The sequence below is a fragment of the Balaenoptera ricei genome, chromosome 4, assembly GCF_028023285.1.
Source record: "Balaenoptera ricei isolate mBalRic1 chromosome 4, mBalRic1.hap2, whole genome shotgun sequence".
Lineage (NCBI taxonomy): Eukaryota > Metazoa > Chordata > Mammalia > Artiodactyla > Balaenopteridae > Balaenoptera > Balaenoptera ricei.
Genome location: NC_082642.1, coordinates 79583725 through 79605843, shown reverse-complemented (window position 1 = coordinate 79605843; position 22119 = coordinate 79583725). Strand labels below are relative to the sequence as shown.

The 22119-nt window shown below is 37.3% G+C and overlaps 1 protein-coding gene across 1 annotated transcript in view; it reads right to left on the bottom strand.

Annotated features, from left to right (window-relative positions):
* Positions 1-8439: 8439 nt before the first annotated feature.
* The window catches only part of SENP2 (SUMO specific peptidase 2), a 30399-nt gene continuing 16719 nt past the window's right edge, over positions 8440-22119 (bottom strand). The window contains exons 9-17 of the mRNA XM_059920716.1: positions 21763-21814; positions 21016-21079; positions 19278-19454; positions 17608-17739; positions 15959-16162; positions 14842-14921; positions 12681-12765; positions 10354-10449; positions 8440-8827 (exon numbers count right to left, since the gene is read on the bottom strand). Of these exons, the coding sequence (XP_059776699.1) occupies positions 8765-8827; positions 10354-10449; positions 12681-12765; positions 14842-14921; positions 15959-16162; positions 17608-17739; positions 19278-19454; positions 21016-21079; positions 21763-21814 (953 nt within the window). The 3' untranslated portion in view covers positions 8440-8764. The remainder of the gene's footprint in view (positions 8828-10353; positions 10450-12680; positions 12766-14841; positions 14922-15958; positions 16163-17607; positions 17740-19277; positions 19455-21015; positions 21080-21762; positions 21815-22119) is intronic.

Sequence of the window (22119 nt, the reverse complement as noted above, 5' to 3'; positions counted from 1 at the left end):
ACGCCACTAAAAAACTACTAGAGCTCATCAACGAATTCAGTAAAGTTGCAGGATACAAAATTAATATACAGAAATCTGATGCATTTGTATACACTAACAATGAACTATCAGAAACAAATTAAGAAAACAATTCCATTTACAATCACATTTTATTCCTAGAATAAAATAGCTAGGAATAAAACTAACTAAGGAGGTAAAAGACCTGTACTCAGAGAACTTAAGACACTGATTAAAGAAATCAAAGATGACACAAACAGATGGAGAGATATACCATGTTCTTGGATTGGAAGAATCAATATTGTCAAAATGACTATACTACCCAAGGCAATCTTCAGAATCAATGCAGTCCCTATCAAAATACCCACAGCACTGTTCACAGAACAAGAACAAATAATTTTAAATTTATATGGAAACCCAAAAAACCCCAAATAGGCAAAACAATCTTGAGAAAGAAGAACAGAGCTGGAGGTAACTTGCTCCCTGACTTCAGACTATACACAAAGCTACGGTAATCAAAGCAGTATGGTACTGGCACAAAACCAGACACAGACCAGTGGAACAGAAAAGAGAGCCCAGAAATAAACCCATACACCTATGGTCAATTAATCTACAACAAAGGAGGCAAGAATATACAATGGAGAAAAGACAATCTCTTCAATAAGTGGTGCTGGGAAAACTGGACAGCTAAATGTAAAAGAACGAAATTAGAACATTTTCTCACACCATATATAAAAATAAACTCAAAATTGATTAAAGACCTAAATGTAAGACTGGAAACCATAAAACTCCCAAAAGAAAACATAGGCAGAACACTCTTTGACATAAATCTGAGCAGTGTTATTTTGGATCTGCCTCCTAAGGCAAAGGAAACAAAAGCAAAAATAAACAAATAGGACCTAATTAAACTTAAAAGCTTTTGCACAGCACAGGAAACCATCAACAAAACAAAAAAGACAACCTACATAATGGGAGAAAATATTTGCTAATGATATGACTGATAAGGGGCTAATATCCAAAATATCCAAAATACATAAACAGCTCAAACAACTCACATCAAAAAAAGATAAGCTGATTTAAAAATGGGCAGAAGACCTGAATAGACACGACATACAGATGGCCAATGGGCACATGAAAAGCTCAACATCAGATAAATGTGAATCAGAACCATAATGAGAAATCACCTCACACCTGTCAGAACGGCTATCATCAAAAAGAACACAAATAACAAATGTTGGTGAGGATGTGGAGAAAAGGGAACCCTCATACTCTGTTGCCAGGAATGTAAATTGGTGCAACCACTGTGGAAAACAGTATGGAGGTTCCTAAAAGAACTAAAAATAGAACTGCCATATGACCCAGGAACTCCACTCTGGAATAAATCAGAACACTAATTCAAAAAGATACATACACCCCAATGTTCATGGCATTATTTACAATAGCCAAGACATGGAAGCAACCTAAGTCCATCAGCAGATAAAGCGATAAAGAAGATGTGACACACACACACACACACAGAGGAATATTACTCAGCCATTTAAAAACAAGAATGAAATTTTGCCGTTTGCAACAACATGAATGGACCTGGAGGGTATTATGCTTAGTGAAATAAGTCAGAGAAAGACAAATACTCCATGTTATCACTCATATGTGGAATCTAAAAAATAAAACAAATGAATGTAACAGATACAGAATGAGATATAGAGAACAAACCAGTGGGGAGAGGGAAGGGGAGAGGGACAAGATAGGGGTAGGGGATTAAGACTTACAAATTACTATGTATAAAATAAATAAGCTACAAGGATATATTGTACAGCACAGGGAATATAGCCAATATTTTATATAATAATTTTAAATGGAGTATAATCTATAAAAATTTTAAATCACTATGTTATACAGTTGAAACTAATATAATATTGTAAATCAACTATTTCAATAAAATAAAGAAATTTTTAAAAGTCGTATTTTTTCCTAGTTGCAGTGCATTTCAGGGTAACCAAATCAGTTGATAAGAAGTTTTTCTTTTATAGAAGAATTCAAGGTAATTAACATAGAGAAATGATAGAATTCGAAAATCACCATTTTGTACCTCTTAATAATGGATCATCAATTAAATTTAAAACCAAGAGGAGAAAGATGAATAGGAACTCTGACAGCCTGAATTACAGATCAATCGTAGCACCAGTAAGTGGAACAAGTAGACATTATGCATCATGTGATACAGTACAGTATGACCACTAATGAAGTATCCTTGCCTAATAAATTCAACCTGAATCTGATCAAGCCTCTAGATCAAGCTTACCAGTTTACATGAAATACAAGGGATAGAGGAAGTAGTTAAAAACCACCAAGGAGTTATAAGCCAAATTTAGAAGTGGGATTTTCCGCAGGAACACCCGGTTTCTCTAATAAATAATAGTACAAGGAAGGAGACTATTGTTGAATAAAAGAGACTCAAGAGATATAATAACCAACGGCAACGTGTACATTTTACTGGATCCCATATTACTGTTCTGAGACTGCTGTAACTACCACAGATTTGATGGACTTAAACAGCAGAAATTTATTCTCTCACAGTTTTGGAGCCAGAAGCCTGAAATCAAGGTGTCATCAGGGCCAGGTTCCCTCTGAAGGCTCTTCCAGCTCTGGTGGCTCCAGGCTTCCTTGGCTTGTGGTAGCATCACTCCAGTCTTGCTTCTGTAGTAGTCTCATTGCCTCTTCCTTTTTTTAATTTTTAACTCCAAACACAAGTTTATAAATTAGAAAGCAACAGAGCCTGTCCAGCCAATCATTAACACTTGGGTGTCTTTTTCCAGATTTTGTTTATACCTAAAAATGGGTATAAAAATAAACACTGCCTAGGCCCATTTCAACGCCTCTGCCTTATCCATCTCAAAACTGTCTGCTTCTTTCTTATATGGCATGTGATTGCACTTACGGCACACCCAGACAATCCAGGATAAATTCCTTTTCTCCAGATCTTAATCACATCTTTTGCCAAAGAAAGTAATACAGGTTCCAAGGATAAGGATGTGGACATATGTTTTTTGGGGCCACCATTCAACCCACTATATATCCTGATTAGAAGAATGTAATAAAACGTTTTAATCATCAGGGAAACTTGAATATGAACTATTAGATGGTACTGGCAAATTCTTACCAATTTTGTTACGTGTAAAAATGACAAAGGCTTTTTTTTAAAGTTATTATATGTTAGGGAGACATTCTTAAGTGTTTAGGTAGAAAGACATGTCTGGGTTTTGCTTTAATATACTCCAGACTCTCCCCCTCCCATGAAAAAAAGGTGAATCAAGATTAGCCACATTTTAGTAACTGCTGAAAGGTGGTGATGATTGTTTATGTCTTAAAATTTCCATAATAAAAAGTTTTTTGTAAAGTAGTTGAACAAAGATAAAATTGTCCACTAAAATGAGACATTAAATCCTTCAGAATGAACTTATCCAGAAGACCTACACATGAAAAATATTATAAAACTTAAATCAATGGAGGTACAGGTCATCAGCCTGTGCCAGAAGAAAAGTCAAAATACTAATGGGTGATTTTTACCTCTGATTTTAAAAAAAATACATGTAACTTTAATTTAGAAATTTTAATTCTAAGAACTTCTCCTAAGAGAATAACTGAAAACACTGCAAGACAGTATGTCTAACAATACTGATTAAATAAATTATGTTATAACCATATGCTGGAACACTAAACGACAATTAAGATGTCAATATTTATTGACATGAAAATATGTTCAACATAAATTAAGTGGAAAGGGGGTTATATAGGCCACATAGTGTGATTCCATATTTGTTAATAACAAAAAATATATATATATACTTGCACAAGTGTGCACAACACACACACTTATTAATACACACGTGACAGAGTATATACCAAAGGCCAGGATATATACCAGAATGTTAATGTTAAGAGTTATTAACTCTGCGTGGTGAGTTTACAGAACTCTTATTCTTTAACTTTTTTTTTTTTTAATAAGGTCTTTTTTTTTTTTAAATTATTTATTTATTTATTTATGGCTGTGTTGGGTCTTCGTTTCTGTGCGAGGGCTTTCTCTAGTGGCGGCAAGTGGGGGCCACTCTTCATCGCAGTGCGGGGGCCTCTCACTATCGCAGCCTCTCTTGTTGCAGAGCACAGGCTCCAGACGCGCAGGCTCGGTAATTGTGGCTCACGGGCTTAGTTGCTCTGCGGCATGTGGGATCTTCCCAGACCAGGGCTCGAACCCGTGTCCCCTGCATTGGCAGGCAGATTCTCAACCACTGCGCCACCAGGGAAGCCCTTATTCTTTAACTTTTATCAGTATTTTATTTTTCTACTATGAACACCTATTACTGATACAATTAAAGAAAAATATAAGTGGCACCACAGACTATGATCACCACATGCCCTTAAGGAGGCAGTGTGTGTGCTTGGCGGGGGGGGCCTGAGATGGGGAGAGGGGATACTTCCCCAATGTATATTTGAAGCATATGCTTCCAAGAAAACTCTATGTTGCTTCTCCTGGCGCGTGCCAAACTGTATTTCACAAAACAGTTCCACAGGTGTCAACACAGAGGGCTCAACGTCCAAGTTTGTAGACACACTAGGTTAAGACATTAATTTATTACGTTTGCCATGCATCCCCAGGAGGAAAAGACATGGTACACACATCCACTGGGCCACAGAACCCTTTGTTTTATATCCTACATAGAAGTAATAAGACTTCTACTGAACATATTTCACGAAGTTCCAATGTAAAAACCTGAAGAACAAGGATTGTTTAACCACGTATTTCCATTGAGGGTCTGAAAACTTCTGGCCCGTTTTCCTAGATTTAGATTGATTCATCTCAAAACAACCCCACATTTGTTGTATTTTTGTGGTCTCAAGCATTATAGTTTTGAACATAATTTGCCTTTTGCTGTCAGTTCATTTAGAGCAGTGTTTTTCAAGCTGGATTTCTATCCATTTAGTGGGTTGAGAAATCAATGTGGTGGTCACACTGATTTTTAAAAATTTTTTTAAAAAAATTTGCGGCGCAGCCAAAAAATACATTTATTACTATGAGTTGCAATCAAAAATATTTGAGGGCTTCCCTGGTGGCGCAGTGGTTGAGAATCTGCCTGCCAATGCAGGGGACACGAGTTCGTGTCCTGGTCTGGGAAGATCCCACATGCCACGGAACAACTAGGCCCGTGAGCCACAACTACTGAGCCTGCGCGTCTGGAGCCTGTGCTCCGCAACAAGAGAGGCCGCGACAGTGTGAGGCCCGCGTACCGCGATGAAGAGTGGCCCCCACTCGCTGCAACTAGAGAAAGCCCTCGCACAGAAACGAAGACCCAACACACCCAAAAATAAATAAAAATAAATAAATTAAAAAAAAAAAAATTTGAAAGCCACTGAATTAAAGAGATGAATTTATTGATAGATAAAATCAACACCTATTTCAAACACCCAAACCCTTCCTTGTATATATTAAATTAAAAAAAAAAAAAATCACCAAAGCAATACAGACACCTAGATCCCCAACTTACAAACAATTACCAAAAATTTGTTTGAATATTGGGTACCTAGAGCTTTTCTTAAAGAAACTATCATAAAGAGATTAGGTTCCCAATTAGTTCACGAAAGCCAATTTTTAAAAAAAAATTTTATTTATTTTTTTGGCTGTGCTGCTTGGCTTGTGGAATCTTAGTTCCCCAGCCAGGGATTGAACCCGCGCCCTCGGCAGTGAAAGCGCAGAGTCCTAACCACTGGACCACCAGGGAATTCCCTCACAAAAGCCAATTTAAACTGTGTAGCTTAACTATGGTACTAAGGTTGTTACAAACTTAAATTTCTCCACCATATTTATTTATTCATATCTGAAGTTCAATATATCTTCAGGGACACATTCTCCCTGCACCCACACCTTGGTCCCAGCACCAAGCAACTCCTCTCAGTGCAGGCAAACATCCACCATTCAACATGGCATTCCCCAAGCTGCGCTTAGGAGGAAAAGATCAGAAGTTCTAATAGCCTTAGGTAACTGAGGTAGAATAAGGGGCTCTCCAGACATCTTCCATAGGCCCCAAGTCTGTTTCCCTCCCACCCTCCTCCTGGCTCAAAGGTCAAAAATGAGAAAGACATTTGCTCACCAACAGTTGTGGGGGTTTTTTTTCTTCTTCATCATCAATCTTTAGGAGAGACTGCCTACTAAAAAAAGAACAATGGTTCACTCCAACTTTTTTTCAGACCCCCAAACTACTGCAATAAAATATAGAGAGAGATACAGATATCTTTCTCACTGGCTTTAATGTTAATAATTTGCTACTGATAATTAGCAAATTATCAGTAGCTGGCTGCTTTTCTCATAAACTGTTTAGGTATTAAAATTCTATTACCAACAAGTATCTGTACAGAGAAATGTCAGTGCCTAGAGAAGCATGGCTGTGTTATCTCCTATTAAATTCAGAAACTCAGGGTTAAGTAGAATGGCATTCTCCAACTTGACTCTCTGTTCTCATCAATTCATTATGTCCTAGAAGATTATTAAGAGCTATCCAGAAGAATCACATTAGTGGAAAGCTCAGTGACTGCTGCTCTAAGAAGCCCCTCCAAATACTTGTAATACAAATACATTATCCCCCACCATCACTCATTTGGGCTGCCATTCCTAAAAGGATTTACCCCACATGGAACAAATCTTAACCAAGGTTCTAAATTCTCAGGTGAAACCTACTAGTGCCAAGTGGGAACCAGGCGTTCAGTGCACTGCTGACCCAGTAAATCTCTGGCCTTTCTTGGCTGTGCCCACTGCCTGATCCCAATACATACTGGCACAGCTCCAGAAGCCTCAAGAAAAGAACGGAGGCTGCAGGCAGGGTTCTCTGTACAGCCTAAGCTTGAGGGAGACTCAGCCCAGCTGGCTCACTATTTAATCATCACCTAAGCACACGTCCTCTGGTTTGACCATCAAGTAGGCACAGCGGTTTCAATCCTCACCACAGGCCCCAGGTCCTATACCAAGACTTTTACACATCTCAGGGAAAACTGCCTGCAAGAGTATGCCTCTGTAGGGCTTCCCTGGTGGCGCAGTGGTTAAGAATCCACCTGCCAATGCAGGGGACACGGGTTCGAGCCCTGGTCCAGGAAGATCCCACATGCCGTGGAGCAACTAAGCCCGTGCACCACAACTACTGAGCCTGCGCTCTAGAGCCTGCGAGCCACAACTACCGAGCCCATGTGCCACAGTTACTGAAGCCTGCGCGCCTAGAGCCCACACACTGCAACGAAGAACAGCCCCCGCTCGCCGCAACAAAGCCCACACACAGCAACGAAGACCCAATGCAGCCAAAATTAAATAAATAAATTAAAAAAAAAAAAAAAAAGAGTATGCCTCTGCGACCAGAAGCCAGGGCCTCCAGGTGGCAGACATGTTGATTCATAGCTAACAGATGCCCAGTTTTTCTGGTTTGACCTCTTACTTTTGTGAACAAGGAGAAGTGTGGGAGGTTTAAGTAGGGAAAGGGTTAGAAATCAGCGTATACTTTTCAGGTTCTGCCAGACAGCCTTTTATTACATCAGAAAAGCAACACTAGGCACTAGATCTTGCAAAATATGTTCTGACCAACTCTAAACTTTCTGAAATTAAATATGCGTAACCACTGTAAGGTTTTTAATGAACAAAACAGTTAAATACAAATTTCATAGGCAAAATAGACTACTGTATAACTGGCAACCTCAGAGCCAAGTACTAAATTTTCTTGCACAGATTTCAGTGGCGGTGGAATGGGGAAATGTAAATACTAATGAGTACAAAACTTAATTTTGGCTTTATATATAGAAAAAAAACTTTGAGGAAAATAGCTTTAAACTGAATAGTATCTTTTGAAATAAACAGCTCAGGCCAGCCCTTACATATCTGAGGCTTATACTCAACCAGATCTAGGATGAAAATGAAGATTTAGGGTTTACAGTGACTTCAAATCCAGTTTCAAGAGTAGCCAAGTCACCTCATTTCCAGAAAGGGAAGTCTCTTTAGGATGACACTCTTCTGAAGACACTTGGATAGCCAGAGTTCCTTGGCCACAGTTCCACTTTTCCACGACACCATGCCAATGCTGTAGTGTGGAACTTCCTCTGAAAGGCAACCAGAGCCCTACACCACAGTGCTTCTCCTGGCATTTTCAAGCCTCAAAAGAAAGAAGACCTCCTGCTTCAAGTCAGCAGTTACTGCTCCAGCTAGAGAAGTTAATTAACCCTTCCTTCCCCCACTGCTTTCCCTCCTGATCTTCAGCAAGGAGTGGCAGCTTAACATTCCTTTCAGAAATAAATAGTTCAAATGAGAAATTTAGAGTTAACTTTAAAAGAGCAGCAGAAAACAGCCACTGCCCATTATGTTTGCAAATGAGTGAGTGAATGAATGCACGTGAACAAACACACAGAAAAAACAAATCATAGAATAAATTCTGCATTTTCCACATTCATAGGGAAAAAAAAAAATCTTAAAAAAAGTATTAATTAGCGTTTGTTCTTGTGTGGGTTGACAGTCCAGGGCTCTGAGCAGGCATGGCCTTATAAACAGGGTTGCAAGCAGCCCTCCACACACCAAGTCAGGACTAGGGTGCAGAGAGGGGCCTTCATGCACTTCTAACAGCTCAGTACCTGTGAGAGAACAGAGGTGATGCAAGGACTTTTTAACCCACAATGCATGAGGTATATGGAAACGTCCATCCGTGAAAGAACCACCAGCAGCGGGAGGGACTGCGGCAGGGCGTTCTCACAGCAACTGCTGATGAAGGATTTCCCACACCATCTTCTTCCGGAACAGAGGCATCTGGTGCTGCAGAGAATCCACAAGTAACACATACATCACACATGAAAGTGCCCAGCGTCAACAACCTTTAGTTGTAGCATGTAAATAAAGTAGGATGTCAACGTCCTTTGTGTAAGCCTTGACTTTTCTGCATCATGGTACAGACTTACAAAGCCATAAAAAAAGGAGGTTATTTGTATTATTATATGTATCATAAGCATTTTTATGTGTTAAGGAAAATCAAAGCAGGATGCAGAATTATACAATAGAGTCCAACAACAACTTCATAACAAAAACGTGTACCAAAAAGGGAAATAGCTAAGTGGTGGCACAAAAAGTAACTTTTCTACTCATCTGTATTTCAAAACATTCTAAAATGAACATATTCTGCTTTCTTATGAGAAAAACATGAAGTCTATTTAAAAAAAGAAAAAAACAAACCTGCAAATTACTCTGTGCTATACCAAATGTTGTCCACGGCCAATTCTGTTCAAATAGCAACTTCCCCCCTTCAAATCTCATGTCATTAGGTTCAGAGAATAAATAACTCCTTCTTTAGAAGCATCAAAGAATTAGATGCTTTTCTTTTTTTTTTTTTAGATGCTTTTCTTAATATATTATTCTGCTTTAACTGATAATCACTACATGGTCCAATTTTCAAAGCAACAACATGCAAGACAAATCCAAAACCACCTGTAACTCTTTTTGATGAAATCAGATACCCTTGAGGTACTCCTGGAGTTTCCTTATAAATAGTTGGATATACCATTTTACTATAAACTAGTGTGAAGAGGCCTAAAAAGTCTTAACACATGGATTCATAAATTATTTTAAATAGCTCAAAACATGTAGTAAAAAATTACATATTTATTCTTAGTAAAACTGCTGAAGCTAACCAATTGTAGTAATTCAGCACGGGAGCCCTAGTTAGTTCATGTTGTTCAAAAGCTTAGAATGGGGTTATTATTAGTCCTACTATTCAATATGTACAATTTGGTAGCTATCAAAATGAGGTCTGTTAAAGCAAACTATTTTTTAAAGGAGGTTGTCCTTGGTTGTAAAAAGACTGAGAATCCACTATTAGAAACATAAATACTCAAGAGTTCCCAACATATTTGAATTTCCACTCAAATGCAGAGCCAAAAATGGAGAACCAAAAATAATCAGAACAGAAAGGAAAATCAGGATTCATAGTTACATCTCAGACCTGCAGCTTAAGTTCTCACAAGGCCTGATTTCCCCATGCTGTTACATATTCTGCTGTGCCTCCTTCTTTGGCTAAAAGTATTAGTAATACTCAAGAACCAGTGAACACTGGAGTTCGGAGATATGCAAATTGCCCCACTGGTCACCAAAGACTAGGATAAACGTGAGAGCAGATACAGTGACAAACCCTGATACTAGCAAGAGTAGGGCTATGGCCAAGGTTTACAGCAATAATAGTAGCACAGCTACCATTATTAAGAGCTTAATGTGTGCCAGGCACTGGTAACATGCTCTGAGTTTATCTTGTTTAGTAACAAGTAAATGGATGAGGAGGGGTCTCCACTCACCTGAGTAAATGTGATAGGTTTGTCCCTAGAGATATAATCTGCATATTTACAAGTAAACATTCCACAATCACTCCCATTCAACTGTTGAGGAATCTCCTAAAATTACAAAAAAAAAAAGAAAGGAAGGGGTGAAATTTCATCAAATACAAACTCCTTTGACTTTTTCTAAATATTACTGTGGATAAACAATATTATAAAGGTAAATGTTAAATCTGGTATTACACAAACACACACACACAAACACAATTAGTCTTTATGTGGCATAAAAACCCAACCCATGACATGGGAGTATGTGAGCCTCATGGAAAATGTTTTTTAGAAGGAAAGAGAAAAGCAAAGTGAGAGTTCCATCTCTCAGCTCTCATATAAACCAAATTGAAAGAAGGTTTATTACCAGGAACAGGAATTCTAGTCAGAATTGTTTCAGAGGCATTCATAAATTTTGAAAAGGGCTAAGTGTGGTTCAATCAGAAATATGCTTACAGTACAACTAACCTATTTCCATACTGCAGAGTCTGACTTGTCTTCCCTAGCCGGAAAACTAAGACTACTGCCTTGGACCCCCACAGCTGCAAGCAGGAGAAAGAAAAAAGCCTCTTTATAGGGTTTAACCAGTTAGGAAATCTTGCCATGATGTTTAGTTCTGTCCTGAAAAAAAAAAAACACTACTGCTTGCAAGCAGCACTTAAAGGCACCATAAACCAAAGGCGGTGGATTCAAAGCCCAGGTGAAGTAAACTCACACATTCCCCAAGCCCGTGTCGCACTAATCTTGGCCAGCCCCTTACACACTTTGGCTGTCAGTTATAAGGGCAATAAGAGTATAAGAGAGTCTAATTCCACTGCTGGAAAACACACTAGATGACAACTCAATTTTTATTCAAAAAAATACACATGATTATTGTAAAAAGGAAAAGATTGAAAATGCACACCACCCATACATATGGTAGGTACCTCGAACTTCTCTCCTGAGCCCAGCATCTCTCACAGAGTGGAGAGAACTATGGACTCCACCACACAAATGAAGAGAATTTGTCTTCTTTATTACATTTCCCATTCCCGAACACAGTTACTCATCCTAACAAACTCTTCTTTTATCTGTGCTTTCCTCAGGAAATTTCAACACTTACTCTTCTAATTATTCAACTTAGAAATGAAAATGCTTTTGGATAAAGATAGTCAGCCATTATATAGAGGTTAGGGCTAAAATTGAACTCATGTAGCTTACTTTAAAAAGGAGCCACGAGGGGACTTCCCTAGCAGTCCAGTGGCAAAGACTCCACGCTCCCAATGCAGGGGGCATGGGTTCAAACCCTGGTCCGGGAACTAGATCCCACATGCTGCAACTAAGAGTTCACATGCTACAACGAAAGATCCCACTTGCCGCAACTAAAGATCCAGCACGCGGCAATAAAGATCCCACGTGCCGCAACTAAGACCCGACACTGCCCAATAAATAAATAAATAAATATTTTTTAAAAAAAGAAAAGGAGCCATTAGGACTAAAAGACGTATGCATTTTTAAATTAATTAATTAATTTTTGGCTGCGTTGGGTCTTTGTTTCTGCAAGCAGGCTTTCTCTAGCTGCAACGAGCTGGGCTACTCTTCGTTGCAGTGCGCAGCCTTCTCATTGTGGTGGCTTCTCTTGTTGTGGAGCACAGGCTCCAGGCACCCGGGCTTCGGTAATTGTGGCGCACGAGCTCAGTAGTTGTGGCTCACAGGTTCTAGAGCACAGGCTCAGTAGTTGTGGTGCACAGGCTTAGTTGCTCCGCGGCATGTGGGATCTTCCCAGACCAGGGCTCGAACCCGTGTTCCCTGCACTGGCAGGATTCTTAACCACTGCGCCACTAAGGAAGTCCCAGATGTATGCATTTTTAAACCCTGAATGAGATTCAAATCTGGCACGATCCAAAGCACATTCACAAATAGCACACCTGACTGTTGAGGACTCACAGCATCGAACCCTTAAGATATAAATATACAAATTTCTCAGATAAGTTTTGAACAGGAGCTTTAAAATTTCCATTAATGCCAACCAAGAAAAGTAGCTGGCTTGAATTTACTGTGTTGTGTTTTTTTCTCAATTTTTTGAGACATGCAGATATTTAACATTTATAGTTTAAGAAACAAGATAAAGGCTTAAAAGCAAACAACTTGGTTAAATGAACTTCTGAAGACTTAGAAGTGATCATTCTAAAGATGTACACTTCAGGAGAATGCATGCCTAAGGATGAGTGAGTAACGGGAGGAAGGAAGCCAAGTCTAAATAATATGCTACTGACAGGAAACGCAACAAAGTATTTGAAATACAGATGATCAACACTTACATGTGGCTTCATGCTGTAGTGGGTCCACTCTAAAACATTCAGGTCAATATTTCTTTTGGTCTTACTTTCATCCTGTAAATACTGACTGAAAAAACAGCAAAGAAGGAATATATTGATGAATCCCTGTGGAGACTTAGCATTATGACTACAAAGACATTGTGATGTTTAATAGACCTGCCATTCTCAAATCCATCTCTGTTAGATTTTTAAAAATATGATTGTTTTTGGCTTTTTACATTTTATTTTGTGTTTTTTCTGATTACAAAAATTATATATGGTTATATTTTAAAAATTAAAACATGATATGTAAAATGCAAAAGACCCCATAATAACCACTCTGGAAATATTTACTATTAACAGTTTGCTGTTTGCTATTCTAGTTCTCTACTCCACCCCATTTTAAAACACACATTTTATTCTATTTAAAAAAAGTACTTCATTCTATAACTTGCTTTTTCTCACTTAAAAATAGATATAAAACAAGACATCTGGCCTGGAGTCTTAAAAAGAAAAAGGCACTGCCATGGAAAACAAAAAAAAATGTAGGAGACTATTCTAAACTAAAGGAGACTAAAGAGACATTACTTACATGCATGAACCCTGACTGACTTCCTAGATTAGGAAAAAAAGCTATAAAAGATACCTGATGATATCAGAACATGAATCATATATTACACATTAGTAGTTGTCAATTTTCTTAAGTGTGATAATGGCATTGTGGTTATGTAAGAGAATTTCCTCATTCCTAAGTGATATATACTTAAGTATTGAGAGTGATTTAATTTTATCCAAATCTCCAGAGGGTTATCAAATTTAACGCAGGCATCTCAGTTCTCACCCTAACCTGCATAAAAGGTAAACCAGTGCTATGCTAGGGCATGCGCTCTCAACGGGAGCAGCAATGTTACCACCAGAGAGGTGAAAACTGGTTCTTAGAAGGCAAAAATCTTAGATATTTCAATGGTTTGTAGCCCTCTAAAGCTCAACCCAACAAACAAAAAAAGTCTCTTCCCTAATACTATTTTCTCTTGTCATGGAGAAATTAAATTAAAAAAAAATTTGGAGTGGGGAGGTGATAATGAAAAAAATTGAGAAAAGTTGGACTAGGGGCATCAGGAAAGGGAGGGGGCCTCAGATACCCAAAGAAGCTGAACTCTTCATATATTAAAAAAGAGAGAGAGAGAGGGAAAAAAAAGTATGAATGTTATAAAAGTATGGTTTTTTGGTATCCTATTATAAGCAACAGACAAAATTTTGCTATATGATTCCAATGAAAACATTCATAAGTATGTGATTATATGTATGTGTATGTGCACACGTATGTATGTATGCACATTTTACATACATCTTAAGCAGAAAAGACTAGAAGGAAATAACTGCTTTATAAACAATTTGGTGTATCTTATGATTTTTAAAAATTTCTTCTCTATATTTTTTATTCAAGATAAACACCCATAAATAAAAAGGATCTTTTACACTAAAACATCAGAGAAGAACTGAATTATTGTTAACTTTTCTTCACATCATTCAACAAGAGTTCCCTACTAAAGTATCCTTATTAAAATTATCCAAGTATCCTTACTAAAATTAAAAACTGGAACCTGCATTTGCTTCCAGTGAGCATAAGGGTTTCAAAATAGACTTGTTTCACTGATTTGCTTCCTCTCTGTGAAATTCTTGTCATCACTTTACATAGCTAATAGATGGCTATGCTTTAAAGGCAGGTTTCTAGCAATTACTATTAAAACAGTTGCCTACAAACCATGTTTTAACTTAAAAATTACCTCCAGGTTCTATGAGATAAACCAAACCATCATGGAAAGCACAGAGACATCAGTGAGTGGGTTTAAGAATTGAGAGAACTAATGTATCAATCCCAGAGAAATCTAATTCATATCACGGGATTCTGATCAAATATATTTTACATTATGACATATGACAGACTTCTTTTCAATGATGCTATTAAATAAGATTTCTCAGTTAAGATCAGATTTTGGGGTTACTTTTAGACAAAAAGATGGATTCAGGTCAAGTTGTGAACAACTAGGAAGATAGCTCTCACTACACATTAGACTACCATCCACCAGAGGATGGAAAGAAGAAAGACCACTTAACAAAGGGCACACTGAGGCAACACTGAAGTTTTTAAGCCTTTACTTACAGGAGAATCTCACAGATCCTGTGGCCCTTTTGTCCCATAGAATCCAGATATTTAAGACACTTTTTTCTTAGGTCTATCACCTATAATAGAAAAATGCAACATCCAGAAACAACCATCACAAAAATGAGAATTTTATTTCTAAAAAGATAAGCATTTAAAAAAATATCAATATATGTACCAACATGAATGGATTTCTAAGAAACATTTTTCATAAAACATCACAGATGATATGAGCTCCATGTCTTTAAAATTATATTTTTCTATTCCTAGAGAAAGGCATAGAAACTTATTCCTTAAAACATTAGTGGTCCTCTCAGAGTGATGAGATTTTTTTTTTTGCCTTTTTCTTTATACCTTTACTTTACTACAATAAACCTGTTATCATCTTATAAACAAAAGTAATAAAATAACCCACGTGTATTAAAATTCTTTCCTACTAAAAATCAAAGCTCCTCCACTACACAGACTGTCTTGTAGCTTTCTAAGTTGTTCAACTCAAGAACTAAGAAGGGACTCTGCAGAGTATGCCTTTAACATATACTGCGGGACTCTCACTAGACAGAAGAGTCACCTTCATTTCCAGCACACTTCATTTTATTGTGCTTTGCAGACACTGCATTTTTCACAAATTGAAGGTCTGTGGCAACCCTGCATTAAGCAAGTCTATCAGCGTCATTTTTCTAACAGTGTTTGCTCACTTCATGTCTGTGTGTCATATCTTGGTAATTCTTCACATTTCAAACTTTTTCATTATTACTATACTTGTTATGGTGCTCTGTGATCAGTGACCGTTGATGCTACTATTGCGAAAAGATTACAGCTCACTGAAGGCTCAGATGATGGTGAGCATAAAAAGTAGTTAGCAATAAAGTATTTTTAAATTAAGGTACGTAGATTGTTTTTTAGATAGTGTTACTGCAGACTTAATAGACTACAGTGTAGTGTAAACATAACTTTTATATGCACTGGGAAACCAAGAAATTGATGTCACTCTCTTTATTGTGATATTTGCTTTACAGCGGTGGTCTGTAACTGAACCTGCAATATCTCTGAGGTATGCCTGCATTTAACAAAACAGTCATTATCCAAACTCCAACAATTAAACCTCTCGACTTACCACCAGGCTCCAATGTACCTTACGATGAATAGGCACCAGAATCAGTTCCTGTTCAAAGAGATTGACCCCTTTGGTCCATCTTTTCACTGCTTGGTAACCCCCAGACTTTAATTTCGGATAGAAGAAAGTACTGAATGCATAAAGTGCTGGATACCCTTGTTTTTTATTTCTTTCCATCAGGAGATTCATGTAAAAATTAATGACCTGTAATACCAAGAGAGTAAATGTTGGAATATGGCAAGTATATTATCAATACTAGATTTCTACCTAACTGAATTAGGATGAATTAGAAAATAAGCTGAGGGAAGGGAAGGTACTAAGGAAGGGGATAAAAGGGCTGTCTATGACAGAAGATGGAAAACAAAAAATGATCAGTGCAGGGACTTCCCTGGTGGCACAGTGGTTAAGAATCCCCCTGCCAATGCAGGGGACACAGTTCGATCCCTGGTCCGGGAAGATCCCATATACCGCGGAGCAAATTAGCCTGTGTGCCACAACTACTGAGCCTGCATGCCACAACTACTGAAGCCCACGCACCTAGAGCCCGTGCTCCGCAACAAGAGAAGCCACCGCAGTGAGAAGCCTGCGCACTGCAACAAAGAGTGGCCCCCGCTCACCGCAACTAGAGAAAGCCCGCTCGCAGCAACGAAGACCCAAAGCAGCCAAAAATAAAATAAATAAAATAAAATAAATTTATTTAAAAAAAATGATCAGTGCAAAATGGGAGGGATTAAGAATGAGACTGTACTTTTGAGGCATATGAGTAAGAGAGACAAGAAAGAACTCAAGGAGAAAGTCTGCAACAATGAAAATGTATATGTAATTATATCACACACAAAATATGCAAAAATATTAACTGGAAGTGAATTTTACTATATATAAATTACACCTCAATTAAAAAAAATTAAATGGAAGGAAATACACCAAAACATTAGTATTTTGTTTATTTTTGAGTTGTGCCACTTTCGAACAATGTTTTTCCTTCACTTCTCCTGTGTTTTCTAAATTTTCTATAATAAACGTATTACATTTATAATGTGAAACAGAAACATTCTAATTTTACAAGAATGTGTTTATATGTCACTAGTTATAGCGGGGAGGAAGGAAGGCAAAAGGAGAAAATGCAGGGGCTGAGCAGCTGGATAAAGAACCAACTGGGAAATTGGCAAGAACCAAGAGCTAGCTTTAGCTAAATACATAAGGATACAAGATGACAATTAGACAAATTTTACAGTTATCACTCAAATGAAATAAAGAAAAAAATCACATAGTGTACATACAGTGATCAATATATTCCTTTATTATTGAAATAATAAAATGGCTCCTATAAGAATTCATCGAAAATAAAGTATCACTTGCTTGCTTCCTTCCATTTATCACTTGCACCCAGGATTTATAAAAATCTCATTGAAGACTAGTAAATGCAGTGGTGGATGAAATAAAGCACAAATGGAGAAGAGGGAAACACTGCTAGTTAAAGGCAGCAAACAATCAGAATTAATCATCTTTTTAAGGTTTAAGATGTTTTTGTTTTAGATAAACTAAAGTTGCTTTACCAGCCCCTTTTAATTGTGTAGAAACCACTATGGTTACAGACAGAAAATGGTTAAGCATAATGAGAGTCAAAGGGGGAAAAAAAGACAACTTACTTCATCATTGAGCCAGTGATAGTTCTTCAAGGTCTGGATATCTCCTCGAGTGATTCTTAATTTGAAAGCACTACTTAGGATCTCATCCTGTGGGCCATGGCCTAGAGCATTACTGATTTCCTTTTCCATGTCCTGAATTACAAAGTCCAGAGGTTGCTACTTTAATATGGAACCACTATCAGATACTGAAAGTCTGAGATGGAAAAAAGCTTTTCATCTCTGTAATACCTGACCCTTAAGAAAAATATACCATCAAAGACCTACTAAATTGAAGTAGGAAAAGATTTCAATTTAGGAGCACAAAGCAATCTTACTACTAATGGTTATAAAAAATGCTAGTTCAATTATTAGCTTCTGAAAACAATAATTTGGTAATAATATTTAAAGTATACTCTCAATTATCCCACTACTATGTGGGATACATGAGCCAAACATGTACCAGATGCTTGAAGCACACAATCCCTGCTTGTGGGGAAAGTATTATCACCATTTTATAGAAGAAGTAAAGCTCAGAGAATTTTGGTTACATGCTCAAAGTCATATAATGATTAAAAGGCAGAGCCAAGATTTGAACCCAGGAGTGTCTAACTCCTTAGCCTTTGCTCCTTTCACAATACTATAAAAGCATTTTCATACTTTCCTTATCTACCTCCTGAACTTTTATTTTAAAACATCAAAGTAATAAAATTAGGACATCAAAGAGATCATTCTATCCACTTTTGACATGAAGAGAGTAAGCAGAAACTAGAAAACTAGGCAGCAGTCTAGCAACTGAGTCCTTATTGAATAGATGGCATCATTCTAAAGAATTACAAAGAGAAATGCATATTTAAGCTATAAGCCTGAATCTATAAACCAATAGAAATTATTTCATCCAAATATTTTCAATACTGCTCCCCCCCACTATACACAATTTTGCAATTTTATGGATCTCTCTCTCTCCACCTGTATGCCCAACATATAGTAAGTGCTCAATAAATATTCACTGAATAGTACTGACTACCACAACAATGGAGAAGGAGTCAAGATGTGGGCTCACCTTTAAAATGAGAATTTTTAACTACCTTCATTTCCTTGTTTTCTGTAAATCTTTACTTATAGAAATGTTTCAAATACAATAATCATTGAAAGGGACATTTTAGTGAACCATAATCGCTTAACAAAAACCTCAATGAAGAGGAGTTCCCTGGCAGTCCAGTGGTTGGGACTTGGCGCTTTCACTGCCAGGGCCTGGGTTCGATCCCTGGTTGGGGAACTGGGATCCCACAGGCCGTGCATCTCGGCCAAAAATAAACAAATAAAATAAAATGTTTAAAAAAAAAAAAACGAACAACTGCAACGAACTCCTTCCTAATGTCAAACCCATACAGTGTAACTCAAAATATTTTAAGTTTAGAAAAAGAATCTACAAAGAACCCATTATATTCCAAGATATGTGACAATTCTGTCTACTCACATTTGCTGAAATTAATCTAATCCCTTAGGCCACTTTCACAGATCACTAATGATCAGTGTAGCCAGTGACTGAACAGCCCTTGGGCCTGATTTCCTTCATATATACATTCCCCAGCCTGGAGAAACTCTTCAAAACAAAACATTCACTCAAGTCTTAAATAACTGAGGTTATTTAAAAACATGCCCCTTATTCTGATCAACACAAGAAACAATACCTCTGTAAGTTCAAGAAGATCATCTGTCCTTTTAACCCTCTCTTTGCTTGAGCAAGTTTTTTCTTTTGTCTCAAGTATTGACATCTTCCTCCTGAGTAAGCCATTGCTTCCACTGCCCAGGCGGAGTCGGGCTGACACTTCTTCAGATAAGTCAGGTTCCAGCTGGAGTCCCCTCCTCTGATCAAAAAAGTTCCCATATTCTACTGACATGTTTGATACTTGCACATATAAACATATGTAACACATGAAATATAAAACAGCACCATTATCTTGAAAGAAAAGAGAATTAGTAAATCCCCAAATGAGTAAAGTAGATTAAGCATATCTGCCTGTCCCTGGAAGAGGGAACAAAAATTGTTCAAGACCTAAGGCTCACAACAGGACACCTCAATTATAAACCATGAAACAGAACATTCGTTTTCCCTGGAGGTAGCAAGAAAAGTATTTTCAGTTCTCTTATTTCAATTAAAAATAATACAGTTAAAAGACATTTTGAAAAGCTTTAAAAAAGCAAAAAATATGACCCATAATCCCACCACTCAAAATAAACCACTTCTATCCTTATACCAAGTAAACTTGTTCTACTTCATCCTTTTAAAAAAGTAATTATATATTATAGAAAAATGCACAAAACATTAATGTGCCACTTAATTTTTGTAATATTAACACCTATGTAACCACCATTCAGGTCAATAAACAGAATTTTGCCAGCATCCCAGAAACTCTGATAAGAATCTTTCCTTACCATGACCCTACGGAACTGTTAATACTGAACTTAAGTCATCTGCTAGGCAAACTTATCTAAAATTAGGAAATTTATTTAGAAATAGAGCATTGGACTAGAACGACACTCTCAACACACGTAGCCAGTGCTCTTTACTCTAGCTAACTGCCAGGTATACTGGTCCTAGGAAACCAGTAGCTGCTGGCCCTTCCACATGGTCCCAGATTGCAATGCCTTCAGGTTCAGCCAGGATAGAAGCAGGATGTAGTCTTTAGCCAGGTAACAAATACATTAGAGAAGGGAACAATCTAAGACTTAGGACTTAAGATCATGACTTAAGACTATGACTTAGCCTTAAGATTAGTTCTTATGAAGATATCAAATGGGAAAAGAGAATCTTGATCAGACTGATACTTAACACAAAGCAGTTCCCTAAACTTTGGTTATTTCTATTACCTAAAATATGAAATAATCTAAAACTTCAAGGTTGCATTTAATTTAGGAATATAATTCTTTTGGATATGGAGTGCTTAGTAAAACACTTTGCCACTATTACTTAAAATGTTGGTATTGCTACGGAGATCACTGGGACACTTCTTATTCTGATACTTACATAGAAAATGTAAAATCCAATTATGCAGAAGATTGGTAATATTTTCAAGTAAATATGAAATCTTGAATCTGAAAAGCAAGTCCTGAACAACTATTTTCCCTAAAGATGTATGGTTTTAAAAAATTCTCCAAAAGAAGCCAGGCAACAGAGATAAGGGTTGGGATGGAGGCAAGTTAGTCTCTCTTACAAAGGTGGCTACAGCACAGAGATAAAAATCTGGCAACTCAGAAGAAAGCCAAAGGTGTGCATCCTCAATGCCTGCTGCTTCTTCAAAGAAAACAACGGAATTAGAAATCAAAGTAACATGTATCATCTTTCTTATTTTTCATGGGCACCAAAATTTTAACATAAGTCAGGTGAAAGAATAAAAGACATAAAATTTAACTGGGGTTTCTACTTACACCTTCATTTTCTAGTCTGATTCCAACTGTCTTCTCTGTATCAGAAAGTTTCCCCTTTGAACACCTGAGGGAAAAAAGTGAGAGATTACAGACTGGATGATTGTAAGCTGATACATATTAAACTAGTTTCAGAAAGAAGATTTAATAATTGTAAACAAATATTGCCTTGAGTTTATATAGTCCTCTAAACCAAAGGTTAGCAAAATTTTTCTAAAAAGGATTAGACAGTAAATATCTTAGCTTTGCAGGTCTTATGGTTTTTGTCACATCTTCTCAACTTTCATTGTAGTTTAAAAGTGGCCATAAGTAGTATGTAAATGAAAGAGCATGACTGTGTCCAACAAAACTTTACTTACAAAAACAGGCAGGTGGACCAGATTTGGTCCATGGGCCATAGTTTACCAAACTCTACTATAAATGAACCAGCATCCAAAATCCTAAGGCACACAGAACTGCCTTCACTGTTCATCTACTAGAGATGCTGATCACCAGAGATGCCCACCACACCCACGCTCTTGTCTAAGCAGTACCTATGCCTCCCAACCTCTAATGCCTAGGGGAGAAGGGTACCCTCCCAAGCTAGGGTGGACATCTGACACAAGAGCTACCTATGTACCCACATATGCTGACCAGCTACCAGAGCTGAGGAGAGTTCACAATTCCTCAGACATGGTTACTCATAAATATAGTTTATAAAGTAAGAAAATAATATGTCAAAGAAAACTTAGAATAAACTGAACCATGTACCTCTTTTCACTTCTCACTGAACATAGAGGTCCCCTTGTTTCAACAACTCTATCTGTGAGGATGATAAAAAAAAAGAAAAAAAAAAGAAAAAAAAAAGTGTTTCCTTTATTAATCAATCATATAGCTGGAATTTCAATTTACGGTTTCCAAAGTATCAAGATATTAATTTACATTGAAATGCTAAAATGGGTTCCAAAGACATTAGTCTCCATACAAATTAAGTTGCTTAAAAACGCATAAATCTCTTTCTGCTTTAAATATAATCTTTAGTGTAAACTGACTAATATCTGCTCATCTGGTAAGCTATCATTTAGTGTCATTTAGTGAACAGCAACTGGAGAAATACAAGGAAATTAA